Here is a 19,230-nt window from a genome sequence, read left to right on the forward strand (position 1 = left end):
ATGTCACGTACCTTGGTGGACTGGTAATCAGGTTGCTCCATCACCTATATACAATACAATCTAGATGTATTTAGCAAGTTTGAACATCGGCAACGTACATAAATATTTCCTATCTTGCTGTGCTATTAATAAGTAGTTCTGACACTGAAGATCTCCCCTACACACAGTTGTGGCAGCCATTTTGTTAGCTGAACCAATATTCATGAAAATGAAGCCTGTTAATTCACTAGCATCACTGACGTATTCACCAGACTGTATATTGATACAGTCCGCAAGATGGCTGTCATTAATTCGTGAATGGTACATTTTACATTTAATTGTATTTAAGCACTTGAATCTGTAATGATTGCAATGTCCCGTTTTGATTGCTTTTCCAGCCTCTCAGCAGGCCGCTCTCCTTGATAGTCCAATAAAAGCTTCACTTGACCTGTCAGATGGAGGTGGGCACCCCCTGAAACTGGGCACCATCTTCACATTTAGAGTCACCGTACTACAAGCATCTAGTATCCCTCCGGAATATGCTGACATATTTTGCCAGTTCAAGTAAGTGTCTTTAAAAATGTTCACCTGCTAATCTCACACAGTGTAATATAAATCATTATCTACTGAACTCACACAGTGTAATATAAAACATCATATGTTAATCTCATACTTTATAACATTAAACATTACCTGTTAATATCAGTGTACTGCAAAAATCACCTGTTAATCTCCTACAGTATAACATAAAACATTACCTGCTAATCTCATACAGTATAACATAAAACACCACCTGATAATCTCATACAGTATAACATAAAACATCACCTGATAATCTCATACAGTATAACATAAAACACCACCTGATAATCTCATACAGTATAACATAAAACATCACCTGCTAATCTCATACAGTATAACATAAAACATCACCTGATAATCTCATACAGTATAACATAAAACACCACTTGATAATCTCATACAGTATAACATAAAACATCACCTGATAATCTCATACAGTATAACATAAAACATACTGTATGAGATCAGCAGGTGATGTTTTATGTTATACTGTATGAGATTATCAGGTGATGTTTTATGTTATAGTGTATGAGATCAGCAAGTGATAACATAAAACATCACCTGCTAATCTCACATATTGGACAAGGTGGAAAGCTGCATCAACTAAAAGCCATTGAAAGTAAAGTGAATGTATCATTTATTGGTCTCTTTAGAGAAAATGCTAATTTGTTTGGTTTCAAGTAGGAATACATTAAAAGGTTTGTCAGAATTCGACTGTTAAATAATGTACTATATGATTGTTAGTATCATTGCCTAGGCCAGTGATGGGAACATGATATACTTCAAGGGTCGCACTTGCAGGCATCTAACCTTCAAATGGACCTCACAGTAACCTTAATCTCACTAGTACAGTACATACGTACAATAGATTTAGTCAAAGCAATATGATAATAACATATCCGCAGCCATGTTAATGTAAGATAAAACAATTTATGTTCATATGTGTAACTAGAACCAAAAATAGACAACAGCTTTTCAACACACTGGTGCATAACACAGCCTACACATTCCTCGCCAAGCTTTAACTGGGGAGCCAGCTGCTCCAGGAAAAGAATAACATCAAGTTTCGTCTTATTCTTTGCTTTATGCTTCACCATCAGCTCCTACTAAATAAATGATGATGCCACCAGTGAAGCTCGGCGGGCAAAAAGCGAAAAAAAAAGAGCTGGGGCCAATGACGCATAAAAAAGGACTGTTGGGGTATAAAACATGAAGGAGCTGCAGGTTCAGGTGAAGGCTTGGGGGGGCGCATACAGCTCTTCGACCACATGTTGTCCATCACTAGGCACTTAGCACTTTTGCAGCAATTTAATCACTTTTTTGGTACACTGAAAGGTGACAATGTATAATTTTCTTTTAGTTTCATCCACCGCCATGACGAGGCATTTTCTACTGAACCTTTAAAAAACACAGGCCGTGGACCACCATTGGGTTTCTACCATGTTCAAAATGTAAGTCTAACAGAAGCTTGTAGTACTGAATATACTTGGGGTCAGATCTAATGCTGATTCAATGCATTATACCTACTGCATTGTTACATTACTTTGACCTGATGCATTACACCTACTGCGTTGCTACATTACTTTGACCTAATGCATTACACCTACTGCGTTGCTACATTACTTTGACCTAATGCATTACACATACTACATTTGTTATATTACTTTGACCTAATGCATTACACCTACTGCATCACTACATTACTTTGATCTGATGCATTACACCTACTGCATCACTACATTACTTTGATCTGATGCATTACACCTACTGCATCGCTACATTACTTTGGCCTAATGCATTACACCTACTGCATTGCTACATTACTTTGATCTGATGCAATACACCTACTACATTTGTTACATTACTTTGACCTAATGCATTACACCTACTGCATCGCTGCATTACTTTGACCTAATGCATTACACCTACAGCATCGCTACATTACTTTGATCTGATGCATTACACCTACTACATTTGTTACATTACTTTTACCTAATGCATTACACCTACTGCATCGCTGCATTACTTTGACCTAATGCATTACACCTACAGCATCGCTACATTACTTTGATCTGATGCATTACACCTACTGTATCACTACATTACTTTGACCTAATGCATTACACCTACAGCATCGCTACATTACTTTGATCTGATGCATTACACCTACTGCATCGCTACATTACTTTGATCTGATGCATTACACCTACTACATTTGTTACATTACTTTTACCTAATGCATTACACCTACTGCATCGCTGCATTACTTTGGCCTAATGCATTACACCTACAGCATCGCTACATTACTTTGATCTGATGCATTACACCTACTACATTTGTTACATTACTTTCACCTAATGCATTACACCTACAGCATCGCTACATTACTTTGATCTGATGCATTACACCTACAGCATTGCTACATTACTTTGGCCTAATGCATTACACCTACTGCATCGCTACATTACTTTGACCTAATGCATTACACCTACAGCATCGCTACATTACTTTGACCTAATGCATTGCACATACTACATTTGTTATATTACTTTGACCTAATGCATTACACCTACTGCATCACTACATTACTTTTATCTGATGCATTACTCCTACTGCATCGCCACATTACTTTGATCTGATGCATTACACCTACTACATTTGTTACATTACTTTGACCTAATGCATTACACCTACAGCATCGCTGCATTACTTTGACCTAAAGCATTACACCTACAGCATCGCTACATTACTTTGATCTGATGCATTACACCTACTGTATCACTACATTACTTTGACCTAATGCATTACACCTACTGCATCACTGCATTACTTTGACCTAAAGCATTACACCTACAGCATCGCTACATTACTTTGATCTGATGCATTACACCTACTACATTTGTTACATTACTTTTACCTAATGCATTACACCTACTGCATCGCTGCATTACTTTGGCCTAATGCATTACACCTACAGCATCGCTACATTACTTTGATCTGATGCATTAGACCTACTACATTTGTTACATTACTTTGACCTAATGCATTACACCTACAGCATCGCTACATTACTTTGACCTAATGCATTACACCTACAGCATCGCCACATTACTTTGATCTGATGCATTACACCTACAGCATCGCTACATTACTTTGGCCTAATGCATTACACCTACTGCATCGCTACATTACTTTGACCTAATGCATTACACCTACAGCATCGCTACATTACTTTGATCTGATGCATTACACCTACTGTATCACTACATTACTTTGACCTAATGCATTACACCTACAGCATCGCTACATTACTTTGATCTGATGCATTACACCTACTGCATCACTACATTACTTTGACCTAATGCATAACACCTACTGCATCGCTACATTACTTTGATCTGATGCATTACACCTACTACATTTGTTACATTACTTTTACCTAATGCATTACACCTACTGCATCGCTGCATTACTTTGGCCTAATGCATTACACCTACAGCATCGCTACATTACTTTGATCTGATGCATTAGACCTACTACATTTGTTACATTACTTTGACCTAATGCATTACACCTACAGCATCGCTACATTACTTTGACCTAATGCATTACACCTCCAGCATCGCTACATTACTTTGATCTGATGCATTACACCTACTACATTTGTTACATTACTTTGACCTAATGCATTACACCTACAGCATCGCTACATTATTTTGATCTGATGCATTACACCTACAGCATCGCTACATTACTTTGGCCTAATGCATTACACCTACTGCATCGCTACATTACTTTGACTTAATGCATTACATCTACTACATTTGTTACATTACTTTGACCTAATGCATTATACCTACTGCATAGCTGCATTACTTTGACCTAATGCATTACACCTACTACATTTGTTACATTACTTTGACTTAATGCATTACATCTACTACATTTGTTACATTACTTTGACTTAATGCATTACATCTACTACATTTGTTACATTATTTTGACCTGATGCATTACACCTACTGTATTTGCTACATTACTCTGATTTTCAGAAAACTAGCTTGAAAGTTCTAGCTGGTGGTAAGTCAGTTTTTTATCATCCAAAATATATAATATATCACTGCACTGGGAATTTTTGCCTTGACAAAAACCATGGATATTTCATGTGAAACCGCTATAAGTAGCGGTTATCTGCTTTTACAACGTAATACATTTTAAGATGCTTTTGGCGAACTAAATATCTTTAAACTAAGGATGTGGTATGTACAGTGATATTTATAACTGGCTTGCAGGCTAACTGGTGAACTAGACTTGAATTCTCCAGCTGAACTGAGGTGTATTTTGTATAGGTTGATTGTTACACCTTCCAGGTACGCCTTTGTAGGAAGTGCATTTCTAGTAAAGTATCATTTATACACAAACAAGTGAAACAAGTAATAAAACAGTCCAAATGTCTGCTCACAAATTAACCATAAATGACCGGTGCTTCATTTATTTATTAACAGTTATGTATATATTTTAGTAGAAAAACTGAAAAGTTGAATGAATGAATGAATGAATGAAAGAAGTGGGTGGTTTTACATTATAAGTACGTTGGAATTGGTAGTGATATATGTTCTGTTTCCATGATCAGGGGCAGGCTGGGCTGGGGGGAAGGGGGGCATCTGCCCCCCCGGGCCGGTCCCATAATGGGCTACCTTGGGCTGAGTCACTAGGCCACCTGCATTTTTTTTCCTTTAAAATGTTCCTAATAGACTGCTGGGTAGAGTCTTGTCCCCCAGGCTAAAATTTGCCAGCCCTCCCCTTCCCACAAACAAATGTAGGTTCATACCCCTATCACTGGAGTACTTTCAAAGTGGGTGTGCACCTTGTGATGGATTGGGGTACAAATTGGCACACAAAAAACACAGTGTGGGGGTGTTATGATCGTTTTGTCGCTATCCAATAACGATTGTCGAATCTCGATTTGTGTTTCCAACGCACAAATATTTATTCTCAAAAAGTAGCAGAATAATTCAAGTGAAATAATAGTAAATACAGCCGTTACTTATCGCAGGCGCTCTGGATCCAGTGAACAGTCTTTCAGTCCTGAAGTCTGTGGTCAAGGTGACTGAACACTACATGAGAGCTACTGCTTATATGCAAACAGAGACACAGTGAAACAATGCAGGTGGTATAGCTTGCTTCTATTGGTCCAGGCATCAGGAGGGTCCAGGGGGTTACACATCATAGGCTGATTCAATCTAAGGAATCCAAAGGTGGGGGTCTCTTCAGGGGATGAGCTCTGTTCTTCCCGCCAAACTGCTCTTTTCTTCCCGCCACACTCCAATTACAATCAGTCCATTTGCATTTGACAGTTAATATCATATTAAAGTTTTATTCCCTAACATCAATAACTAGAGTATGCAATGTGCGATCTCTTCGCCGAATGCACCGAACAGCTGCTGATGTAAAGGGGATTAATATGATATTAGACATGACACATTTCTTTTAACCTGAACCATATGTATCACTAATATGCATATAACTTATAATATTACACATAAACACTACTATATTACGACATAAATAACTATGTGTTGCAACTACCATTAGTGTGTACTATTTTACAAATGTGTGTGTTGGTGCGAATGTATGTAAAAGCGTAAATACTGTTGTTGCCACGTGTTGCGGCTGCGTACACCCTTCCATGCCGTAGCGTGCCATACGCATCTTTTCAGACAAAGACAACCAAGTTTGCTCGATTTTAATTGAAATGACTTTATCCAATCTACTGACTTGGACAGGGGGTGCATTTCTGCGGTTGGTTAAATGAGCATTATTGTCTCCTTTAAGATAGAAAAATAAAACAGACAGCATATACACCATGACTTTCCTGCACTCAATAAATAAGAAAAAAATCAATTATATTACCTTTATTGACGGTCTCTTAAAGATAGTCTCATCTCACATACTGTATATAAGCAAATTGCCAAACAAGTATAATTACCTTACTAAATACATTTTAATAAATAATAAACAAGTGTATACATATGTCAAGCTGCATTTAGACTAAACACAAATATAAAAATAAAGTGCATCTGCAACACTGCTCGGAAATGCACAGTTGTACATGAAACTTCTTGAACAACGAACCTCTTAGTTGGAACAAAGAAACCATTTGTTGAAATGTATAACCCTGTATTTGTACACTATCCCTGAGCATGTAAATAGATTCACTCTAACACAGGTTGTGCTTCTATTAGATTGCAGTGGAGGTCACACAGTCCTTTGTGGAGTATGTGAAGACTCAGCCAATTGTCTTTGAGGTGTTTGGACATTATCAACTACACCCATTCCCTCCCTTGTGCAAAGATGTTCTGAGGTAACTGCGGCAGAGACCTTCTCGCATTAACAAGACAGACACTGGGCGCTCATTATACTCACAGCCTGGAGGATAAAACTGGCTGTGAAAGACCCCCGTCCCAAGTTTTATCTGTTTTTATGTCTACTTTATGCCTATATTATATTCAGTGTCTGACCAGTGATTTCATAAACATTTCTATATATATATATATATATATATATATATATATATATATATATATATATATATATCGCACATATTGACTCTACATTGTCAGTTTTTTATACAATACAGGGTTTTAAGACTTTTTTGTAACTGGGTTTGAACCTTTTGTATGTTTGTATATATTTTTTTCTACTTGACATCAATGAAGTTATTTGTAGCATTTTTTTTTCATTTTGTAAAGTTTATTTGTAAATACTTTCTAAAGCAAAACAGCGTAATTTCAGAAAGCTGATTGCATTACCAAACATTTAAATTAGAGTGTTATACCTGTTGCAAATATATGTTTCAAATGAAATAATATTATTCCTTTCATGCCACAATATTTGTATTAATAGTTTATCGGATGTTCGCAGAGTCTAAAATACCTCTTGTACATCTTTCAGAAATAAGCCCTTTACTTTTCACAGCCCCCTGCGTTCCTCCAGACGTCTCCTCCCCAGGGTCATGCCTCTGTCTAAACCAGGTAACATTCTACACTTCTATGTCTGATTAAACAGAGATTGTAATAAACATAACGTTGTATTAAGATGTATTGCTTAAATTCCGTTCAAGGCATGGTGCACACCTGTAATTGTAAATAACACATAGAATTTGCTGCTGATGCTAGATGGTGAAAGATTCCTCCCACAGGTCCTTCAATAGTTATAGCTGGGTATACACTACAGAAAATTCCTCCCGATGGGATGTCTTTAACAATTTTACTGACCACAGAGTGCTGATCAGGATGCCGACTCCTGTATACACACTTACACGTTTTACAAAATTTACCTTCAGATCTGTGCTCTTCATCTGTCATAACCATCGGCTGAAAAGATTGTGACTCTGCTCACTCTATAGAGATCTGCCTACACTGCTGGTTGTGAGTACATACTCACTGCAGAATTTGCCAAACATTGTTCCATCGTATATAGAGATTTTTAGTCAGTTTATAATATCAAATCAAACAATACAATGTGCTTTGGTTCAGTAAACATGATCGTGGGAGTGTGTGATTAGCACGATAATTGGGTGAAAAACCTGTAATGTGTACCCAGCTTAACTCCCCCAAAAAATGACAAGATGCAAACAGAGGTATGGTATGAATGCCTATGGGAGTGTGTTTGCTCCAGGAAGGTTAGAGACACTAGGGGGTATATTTACTAAACTGCCGGTATGAAAAAGTGGAGATGTTGCTTATAGCAACTAATCAGATTCTAGCTGTTATTTTTTAGAATGTACTAAATAAATGAGAACTAGAATCTGATTGGTTGCTATAGGCAACATCTCCATGTTTTCAAACCCACAGTTTAGTAAGAATACCCCCAGGTCCCTGTGTCAGGTCATGTTAAATCATATGCATTCCTCCAATAGTTCAGTGTTTGAGGCTATGATTACCTCCTTTTTTGATTTTTGTTTTTGTTAATAAAATTTAGTTTGGTGGTATTTCCTAAATAGCGACCCAATGAATAAGTGAGGAATAGCATATTTTTTTCAGCAGGGGTCTGGTTAGGGTTATTTTTGTAATATGATCAGTGTTCCAAGCTACTTCTGTCTAAGCTCCTACACTCATTGGTTATATATGTCATCAATTCAATACTGTATATGAGGATATGGCTACATTGAGGTTTGCATCATGAGAACTCAATGTAATATCATAGAAAGTATTCATATGACTGATTTCCGAGGTTTATAGATTTAGAATTGATGTATTCTAATCAAACATTAATAATTTGGGTTTAAACCACTTTTGATTGAGAAGACTGAGAATAGGCTGTTCCTGTGGTGCTTGAGCCTTGATGTTTTTTCTTCCAGCATCTGTAAAACATGAGTATTTTACAGCATTTTTAAAGTGATTTATTGCTTTGCTGACCAGCAGTCATGCTGCATTCACCGTCTGGAGAACGCAGCTTCAAGGAGACACACCGCAGGCAGATATTAAACCACCTGGGAGTATGCACACTTAGCTGTGAGCTTCTGATAGACTGTCTCCCGAGAGAGCCTTTATAAAATATAGGGAGGTGAAAAAGAGATACACAATATCAAACATACACAGGGCTTCCCTTTTTACATATATTCTATTATTAAGCACAACAATAAACAAATATGAAGAGTGCAAGCTGATATTTTATAAGTTCATTCCCTATGTATGTATTTTAACCCATGCATTTGTATTATTTTTGTTTATCTTTTTGTTTAAATCTTCCCTTACTATCACTATTTACTAATCCTACTACAATCTGCTGTCTTACCCCACATCTATCTACATCTATCCCAATGTGACCTTATTGGGTGGTCTTCCTAGGCTTCCATACCCCATTCCTTCCCTCAGCATTGCACTCCACTTTTCACATGCTGAGTTCACTGGTCCCTGTACTGTCTGCAGAGGATGAACACATAGGCAGCTGTTTTCTCAGCCCAGTAAAGGGATGTCCACAACATGAGCCTTCAGTGCTATGGATGACTGGTGCTGTGATGAAGGCACAGAAACATGGTGCGCCTTTACTCTGTGTGCTGTACACCTTGTCTCTGTGTGATGTGTGTAGTGTACCTTTATGCACTCTCCTGCGCACTCTATGCACTATGTATGTCACTAGTGCCTCCACACCTTTGTCCTTTTATTCTTTATCCGAAGAATTAGGATTTTTATTGAAATCTCTTGGCATCAAAATTGGCACTGAACTTTTACAAAATAACATTTCTATAAATTGTGAACTAAGAAACCTAAACATGCCATATTAAACTATCTAATTGTAACACCTGGAAGTCAAGACTTAGTGATCATTTGAGTCCAATATAATTGACTGATGTGGATGATTGAAAGTTTACAACAGCAGACGATTTTGATAAGTCACCTCTTATAGATATGTGCAGCTGTGATGCCAACTCATTGATCTCCTCCTCACCTATTGCCATGTGCCCTCTTTTCTACAATCAGACAGTTTGCTGACCACAAAAAGAGACTGACAGTAACTTTCTATAGATTCTACATATCATATATGATGGAGCAACCTCTTGAACAATCAGATCAGGTCTGCTCAGATCAGGATAACTGTTATTATTCATATTATACATAGTTTTTGTCAATTTGTGAATTCTTGATCTCCTGACTAGCATACTCATTGAGGGTCTTTTATGACGCACAGTGCAATGTAAATATGCACAAGTCTTGGGAGGAAGTGAGAAAAGTTACATGCTCCATTCAAGCATCAGGCATTTAACTTCCACTCTTCCATCTGCACATATGTGTAACACATCTTGCCTGCATTATTAGTTGCAAATGGGTAATGATGTCACACTCAGACAGTGTTGACTGGAGCAGATGAAAATGTGTATGCTTCATAAAGACTCCAACTGCGGAATGTTTCAGAGCCACTTTATCTAGTTACCTAGCAACCACCGAGCTTTAGAATGTCACTGATTGCGACTGATTTTTAGTTCTTTTTAGTAGCTTAATGGTTTTCAATTTTTTTTACTGAAGTCCGCATGTGGTGAACAAACTTTCAGGGCCTCTAAATTGTATTGTGAGTCTGTTCTATGTGTATATTGAGATCCAGCATGTTGTGTTTTCCAGTTAAATGATGTAAAGCAGAGCTCTAACTACATACTGACAAGATATCTTTTTTATTTAGTATGTCATGTAACTTGATTTATTCCCATTGTCTTTCTTTTTGTATTCTTTAGGTACACCTCTGTCTAATAAACCTCATCCACTATCTGTAGCTGCTTACATACTTCCCATTGTGACTCCATAAACTATATAGATTTCTGCCTTTCTCTTCTTAACAGCCAGCCCTAGAGATAATATACATCTATCTCAGACAGTGATACAGGAATGCTATTGATCTCAGCCAGAGATGCAATTATCTTGTGCAGACTCTTCAAGGCAGCCATTAGCCTTCTGATTACATAGGTTGTCTGTGCCTTTGCCTCTCTATCAGATTTTCTCTCACTGTAATTATGATTTGTTTCTACTTTTCAGTTCCAGCCACTAAGTTAACCAGGCAACGCGTTCCCAGTACTGGTCAGTGCCATTGCAAGTACGACCTGATGGCATTCTTCCAAATCTGTGAGCTCGAAGCAAATGGAGAGTGAGTAGCTTTCATTGTGCTCAGCTTACACTGGGAGGAGGGGAGATGAACGAGGCCGGAAACAAGTTTAATTCCCAGTCAGTAATGTGTAATTGCCTTAGCACAGAACGTGTAATCTCTTCTATAAGAACTGAACCAGGACTTTGCTTGTCTAATGGCATCTTTTTAGCTGTATGGACAGCATACTTTGCAATGTAGATGATTGATTTAGAGAAAACATCATATATCATTAAAGTTAAATTATTGGTGTGTCACTTCTAGTCTAAGTACTACAGTTCAGGGGTGCCAAAAGGGGAGATAGGGGGTCAAAGTACCTGACCCAGGCCTGTTTTAGGGCCCGCAGCAGTGGCCGACTATAATAGAGGTGAATGGGACAACCATTTGTGTTCCTGCGCAGTAGGGGGCCTCTGCTCTGGCCTTATCTGTCCTAGAGATGTGCATATCTGTATTAAACAAAACAGAGGCCAATAGCAGTATGTTTGCACCTTACAATTGGTCCATACAGTCCCTCCTTCCACCCCAGGCTGCTGGGAGGCCCAAGAATAGAACAATGCTAATGATTATAGTATACAACAGAATAACAGCTCCTTTACAATACGTTTTTAGGAATACAGATCTGAGCCCCATCCCCAATTTGCATATTAAAATGACGCAGGAGAGGACTAAATAATCTTGGGCCTCATTCATTAAGGATCTTAACTTGAGAAACTTCTTATTTCAGTCTCCTGGACAAAACCATGTTACAATGCAAGGGGTGCAAATTAGTATTCTGTTTTGCACATAAGTTAAATACTGACTGTTTTTTCATGTAGCACACAAACACTTGATAGCTTATTTGTACACTGAAATTTAAAGTTGATATTTGTCTGCTACATGAAAAAACAGTCAGTATTTAACTTATGTGCAAAACAGAATACTAATTTGCACCACTTGCATTGTAACATGGTTTTGTCCAGGAGACAAAAACATCATACAACATTACACCTATATTTACCTCTCTAGGGAACAGCCAGCCATCTTGTCTTTCCTCAGCAATTTGGTAAAGGTCTGAATTTGCTAGAACTCTGGCGTCATGGGAACGTCCAGGCCAGCCGATGAAAACATCTGTGAAACTGACATAAAAAAATACATATAGCAATGTTTTACAATACGCATTACACATGGCACAGTGACATAAAAAAACCCATAAAAAATGCTTACCAATAGTTGTGGTCAACCACAGCCTGCAGAATGATGGAATGCCAGCCTTTGCGGTTGTAGTAATCCGCATAGTTGTCTGTGGGGGCAATGATGGGGATGTGTGTCCCGTCTATGGCTCCAGCACACTGTGGAAACCCACGCTTCAGGAATCCTGCAATTGTATCATCCAGGCGCTGACCTTGCGGTGAGGAGATGAAGCGATGATACAGGGCTTCCAGCAATGCCGTGGTGACTTCATGCACTAGAGTGCACACCGTGGATATCCCCACTCCAAACAAGCAGGAGATTGTCCGGTATTCTCCAGGGGTAGCATACCACCACAACACAAATATAAAGGCGCCTACATGGTGGAATAGGTTTCCCAAAGTTAGTGGCCTCCCTGGAAAGTGCTGGGGTAATAAGGTCCAGCACACAGTTAAATGTCCCACGTGACATTCTGAAGTGTTGCATCCACTGCTGTTCCTCAAACGCTTCCACAGTAGACCAGAAAGCTTTTCCGTGGCTACGCTCTCTGGCACGCATGGTTCGGTTACTGGCAGCACTGAATCTCAAAATTGAGGCAATGCTGGCCCTGAGAAAAGCTCTCCTCCTGCGCATATACAGACACTGAGTTTTCTTCTGTTGTGCCATAAACTTCGCCTTCCTCCTCCTGAACTGGGACTGTGCAAGAGTGCACAGTGTCAGCAGCTGCAGCAAACTCTCATTTGCTGCATAAAACAGCAAAAACACACTAGTAAACATGAACTCTGGGCTACACAAAAGTGAGTCGTTGGCCATGATGAAAAGTAATGTGGTAAACAATCACCACCCACTTTTGCATCATCTTTATACGTCAACAAACCAGTCACCTTTCAATGACATCACCTTTTTTCAGCCAATGAAAACTGCTCTGGTGATGACTCCCACAAATTGCCAGGGCACAGACTTGTGCAGTATGAATGGGGTCAACCCGGGAAATTCCCGGGTCCGAGGTGCAGTATGAATGGTTTTTCTGAGCTGGGACGCTCAGAGCCCCGGCAAAAACCCGGCTTGAAAAACCCGGGATATTGCCGGGGCGGCAGTATGAAAGTGGTATTAGAGATATTAATATAAACTCCTGCTTGTGTTTTATCAGACTGTTTGTTTATCTAATTTGCTAATCTTTCAATTGAAGCAGATTCTGTATCCTCTATACCACACCCATGTGTTGGATGTTTTCATTTATTATGGAGTGTTTGCATGCATGTATTCCATTTGTTGTATCTCATTTCCTTTATTAATCCATTCTTATATGGCAGGTAGGTGCAAATTGAACCTTCAGTGTTGAAAAAAGTGGTACCACTATAGTTCCCTATCATGAAAATTGAAATCTTAGATGTATCAATTGTGAATTTATCATTGTTGGGTGTGATCAAAGTTCCCCAACCCCTTGCAGTGTACTGCACTAGTTTACACAATGTGTTAGTCATATCAGCAGAAATGGTGAAATAACACTTATCTGGGGTAAACAAACTTGGATTTGTGTGTTGAAGAATGTGCGTGATTAGTTGCTTTATAGTTACACTATATCCTTCTCTCTTGCAGTTATATCCCTGTGGCGGTAGATCATGGCGCAGGTTTACCCTGTCATGGTACATTCCTTCTTCATCAGGTAATCTCTCCCTCCAGTCTTGGTCCCTTGATTGGGTAAATGTTGTTTCAAATCCTCCTGATCCTCAATTTCTGTGATGCAGGGTATCCAAAGACGCATTTCCGTGACACTTGTGCACGAGGCGGGGGCTGAGTTGAAGTGGCTGGAGGTGCGGGAACTAGTAGTGGGTGGGTATCTCCTTCCTTCCACAGTTTATATTATCTTTGCTGTAAGGAAATGATTTAAGAAAGTACGTCATTGCTTAGAGTGGAGTACAATGTAAAGTGAAGCAGAAAGTGGAGTTGGACATGTAAAACATTATTCCCCTTTTTCAAAATATTGCTGAACAAAAATATTTCTAAAGAACTATTTAAATATTTGTTAGAAATATAACATATAACCATTTATGCTAATGTCATTAAATTCTCTATCAGTGGTTGTTATAAAAACATCAAAGCTATAGATGTGAAATCATTCTCATGGAACTGTCTTGTATGGAGAAGCAAAGCTCTGAAATACCAATCTTTAGATGTTTTCTGTTGTCACACATAGTTTAAGTGTCATGTGTTAACCCAGCAAATGTCACCTTATTGAGGCCAATTGTCCATAGACTGCCCATTCTCAGCGGCTGTAGTGAATGCTGGAAGATGGGAAATTGGGGATATGAAACTTGCCCAGGGAGGTATCAAAAGATTTAAATCTGCCATGACAGTGTTTGTTCCTTATTGTTCAGTACCACCACCATGTTTTCCTTTTTTAAATATAAAATCTTAAGTTTCTAAAGAAAACCTCTTTTATTAATATAATGAGTCACTAAAGCTCCCATGTTTCAATGTGTACCTGGGATAATCCTAGCAAGTATTACATAAACTACTACACCTTTACTGTAGGCTTTGTGAATTGAGTATGCCCCCCTCCTATAGCAAATACTGGAGCCAAGTGTCAACATTAAATTATGCTTTCCATAAAGCCATCCATGGTTCTCAGTAGATTCCATAGAGCTCTATTGTAGAGCTATAAACAGATTTAGTCCTCCAGTGCTGAGAGCTAGATCATAAACCATATGTATTTTTGGATAACAGGATCAGGATGTGGGGTCCTCTTGGACAAAACCATATTACATTGCAAGGGGTGCAAACAAGTGTTCTGTTTTGCACATAAGTTAAATACTGACTGTTTTTTCATGTAGCACACAAATACTTGATAGCTTATTTGTACATTGAAATTTAAAGTTGATATTTGTGTGCTACATGAAAAAACAGTCAGTATTTAACTTATGTGCAAAACAGAACACTAGTTTGCACCCCTTGCATTGTAACATGGTTTTGTCCAGGAGACTGAAATAAGATACCTTTTCATTTAAGATCCTTAATGAATTAGGCCCCTAATTATTTGTGGAATATTTTAATGTTGAAGACTTCACTAAAGGTGGAATTTTCCTTTAACATGAACAGTAAACCTTGGGGGGTGCTAGTCTTGCGGTGAGAAGTACAATAATACAGTTATGAATATAGAGGATCCAGTCTTGAAGTACATTAATACAGACATTAATAATAATACAGATATTAATATGATCATAGAAAACAGCAGAAGAGGCACTAGGCATTCAATCATGCATAAATAGTAGACATTGACCTTTATTATGTCAGAAAAATATCACTCTCCATATAATAAAAACAATTAATGCATGGGGTGAAACATGGAAACAAACACTGAGATGTCCCAACGCCACTTAACTCCAAAGACATATAATTACTGACCATTTATGGTGAAGAGAATGTGATAAATTGTAATTCTAATGTTTGATAACATTTTTTTTAAAAAAGCTGTTTAGTAAGAATAATCCAGAATACAAAAAACTCACTGGAACTAGATAAGTAGATTGCTGTTAAATGACTATTGTAAAATCTAGGCCTGGTCTTTGGCAGAGACCATAAATTAGATTAATTGAACACTTCTCATTCAAGGTGCTAATTGTAGTAGTGTCATTTGTGTGATTGATGAGCAGGTCAGAGAAACTGAACCCACATACGTTATTGTAAGACAGTGAAACGATGGAATAACCTCCAGACAGCAGACACTGAGCAGTGATCTTTTCAGTGTCATTGGGCTTCAAGGTATTGTTAGGCTGATTGCCTGTTTATTAGTCTTATGCAAAAAAAAAATCTGCTAGAAACATTAGTTGATTTATTTAAGTTTATTAAAAATAATTCTCTTAGATTCATGTTCCAGTTCAATCTACTGCAATACTCCACGGTACCTTATTAAAGAAGTGCATAATATGTAGAGCTGTTGAAACTCTCACTTTACAGTTTGGCAGCTTTATAATGTCACATTGTTTGTTGCACATATATCTAGAACAGAAACAAAATGTAACTTTGTCACTTTAGGGAGGATCCGGAATACCCCAGAGGTAGATGAGTCTCTAATTGATCCCAACATCTTGTCTTTGAACATCCTGTCTGCCGGGTACCGCCCCCCAGAGGGGGGTGACAGGTCAGTGTTCATGTGGGCTTTTCAAGTGTACAGATGCATAAGAGTAAGAAGTAAGAGCAGATTAACCATCCGTATGAAATGTCACTAGAAAAAAAGGGCTTAGGGTGTTAGCTAGAAATCTGTTCCACCTCCTACTCTGCATTTGGCCTCTTCGCTAAGCATGAAACAGAGAAACTTAAGCATGAGCTTCCCCCCACACCCTCAACCAACTTCCTTTTCTTCCTCACATGTCCAGCAAGCCTTAGCCACAACTTTTCAGTATTCTCCCATTCCATATCATTGTACTTATACTTTCCAATTGTCCTTACTCATTCTAAAGACCCACTTCCTCCTCCGTTATCCCAGTCATTGCATAACCTATTCACAGCCTACCCTCTGTCTTGCTCAGTCCTTGTTTATCATGTGTTCATTTATTTCTGAAATGCCATGGATTGCTCTCTCCAACACGTCACTCTACCCTGAGTACCATCTTTTACACACTTACCATTTGTGATGGAAGTCCCCATATGCCACATGTTTCCTTCTAATCCACATAGTCCTCTTATGAACTGTTCACAAGGTCCCCTTCCTAGCACCTCTCACCTCACTTCAGTACTGCCATAGGAGAATGAGGTTTATCATGTCTTCCCCTTTCTGGTCCACACAAGAGATGCAAGTAGAAATATCTTTATTGAGACCTGACCTCTATCTATTGACTGATCTGCAGACCTTTGAATGAATGTGTTGGGAGACATTGGGGGCTGAAGATTCTCATTCCCTGATGCCGACACTAACGTCTCATTATTTGTGTTACAGGCAGTTTCTTGATTCTGACACACCTAGGTATTTTATTTTTATCATTCCTCAACTCGGCTATTTAACTTACCCCTTTTTACCCTCATACTGCCTTTTTCTGCAGCTTCTCTCTTTTCTGCTTTCCATTTTCTGTTTCATTATTTGTTTTACCATTTTTTAGTTCATGACTACATATTTACTGGGGCTTTACTGTTATTTATGCTCTCTGGTCTCAGTCCTGTACCCCTCGTTACCAATCTAGTCCTTAAACCTGCCCCTGGTCTTGGTTATGCTACATTTGCTGATATACCAGTAATGCATGTGCATCATGGAGATAGAGAATACGGAATGTTCATATCAAATGGACTATGTCCTGCAAAGTTTGACAATTCATAGGGAGTAATGTGCTTTTATGACTGATCCTGGCTGACATTGTAGTGGAAATATACTTATATGAAAAAAAGCTTTATTCCACTAAAAGCTGGACTAAGGCACGATTTTGTGTATTTTCACTTCCCATGGTCATGGAAAATTGTTCTCTGCAATTTTTAGACAAAACCAAAGGCACAATGTCCTGCACTTACATTCAGCGATAGTTTTTACTCTGTAAGAATATACAATTTTCACCACATGCTTAAATTGCTTTCTAATATGTCTATCTACAGTATAATACAAGTAGTTACAGAACACAGAAATGTGCATAATTTATGTATATGATTACCATAATTATTTTCATCAGTGCTCACCAGACAGGGCGACTGTGACATAATGACAGAGACCAGCCTGGGAGCGAGAGTAGAGCAGTACTACAACTGAGCCTTATTATTAATATACTGGGCATGATATGTCCTAGGTGCAGAGGGACTGTCTTATGTTCAGTACACCGCACAGTACAATTTTTGCCTGTTAAAAAAAGGAAAGTTGTGGATTATTAGGTAATTTATAGAGCACAAACCTACATTGCATTGAACATTCAGTTTGTACAGACTCTTTGCCAGGGTGAATAGACGTTATAGTTAGACGTTATAGTTAGCGTTGTCTTGGAAATGCTCAGATAAGTCTTGATTCCTCTCCCTCCATGCACTACATCATTTGATCCTCCCCTGTGTTTGGGTCTCCTGCCCCACTGTGTTTGTGTTGCCCCTTGACACTCACACTCTCTCACTCTATATATTTGGGGCTCCTACCTTCAGCAGCAAATCCGGGCGGGGCACCAGGTACTCGTTTCTGATATTCTGCCCTCTTATCTCCTTGTCGGTCTCTTTTCCATGTCCTAGTACTTCTATGATGCCTTTTGTTACACTCTCTTCCAAGTTCATGTTTTCTACCCCTGTAACGTCTCTGTTCCCTGTAGAATCTGTTGTGATATAGAAATAGGTTTGTCAATGTATAGACTTTTCCCTTTCCTATTGTTTTAATTGGGACAGTACCATGCTTATACTGGCATGTACACATCACTTAGATTGTCCCTAACCGTTCTGCAAGTGGATAAACCATTTTCCCTCCATTCCTATTAACACCCCCTCCCCATTTCCTCCAAAGATAATTATTAAATTCATCTCATCTCCGGTCTCCCCTTCTTTCATACTATATCCCAATTAACAATATATCTTTTTTTTTTAATTTTCCCTAAATTCCCTATTGCTTCTCTTACCTCTGCCCCTCTGTGTCTTGCTGTTCTGTCACCTCATCCATCTCATTACCTCCTCTGCCTTGTAGTCCTAAATAGTAATGTCATTAACTTGCTCCTTTATCATTGGTTTCCCTGAGCTTCTCTATCCTTTCTCCCCTGCCTTCCCTACTGTTAATAAACTGGTTGCTGTCTGATATTGTGGGGCATTTCTTGTATAAGTCTATATTGATACACATTCAGCAGCAGTCTGTGTTTTGTACTTGTGAGCATTAGGAGAACATTGGTTGAGTACTGCTACCAACATCTCTGGTCCACCTGG

At 38.5% G+C, this 19,230-nt stretch overlaps 1 protein-coding gene across 17 annotated transcripts in view; it reads left to right on the top strand.

Moving 5' to 3' along the window:
- The window catches only part of KIF1A (kinesin family member 1A), a 137,121-nt gene that overhangs the window by 90,504 nt on the left and 27,387 nt on the right, over positions 1-19,230 (top strand). For 4 of the 17 annotated variants that reach the window (XM_075201812.1, XM_075201814.1, XM_075201818.1 and 1 more), the window contains 8 exons: positions 378-543; positions 1,922-2,012; positions 6,807-6,925; positions 7,540-7,595; positions 11,091-11,199; positions 13,963-14,029; positions 14,112-14,196; positions 16,399-16,504. In XM_075201812.1, the coding sequence (XP_075057913.1) occupies positions 378-543; positions 1,922-2,012; positions 6,807-6,925; positions 7,540-7,595; positions 11,091-11,199; positions 13,963-14,029; positions 14,112-14,196; positions 16,399-16,504 (799 nt within the window). Of the gene's footprint in view, positions 1-377; positions 544-1,921; positions 2,013-6,806; positions 6,926-7,515; positions 7,596-11,090; positions 11,200-13,962; positions 14,030-14,111; positions 14,197-16,398; positions 16,505-17,299; positions 17,327-18,471; positions 18,496-19,230 lie in introns of all 17 variants that reach the window. The other 13 variants (XM_075201804.1, XM_075201811.1, XM_075201815.1 and 10 more) reach the window with 7 other exon arrangements.

Source organism: Mixophyes fleayi, chromosome 3 (genome assembly GCF_038048845.1).
Source record: "Mixophyes fleayi isolate aMixFle1 chromosome 3, aMixFle1.hap1, whole genome shotgun sequence".
NCBI lineage: Eukaryota > Metazoa > Chordata > Amphibia > Anura > Limnodynastidae > Mixophyes > Mixophyes fleayi.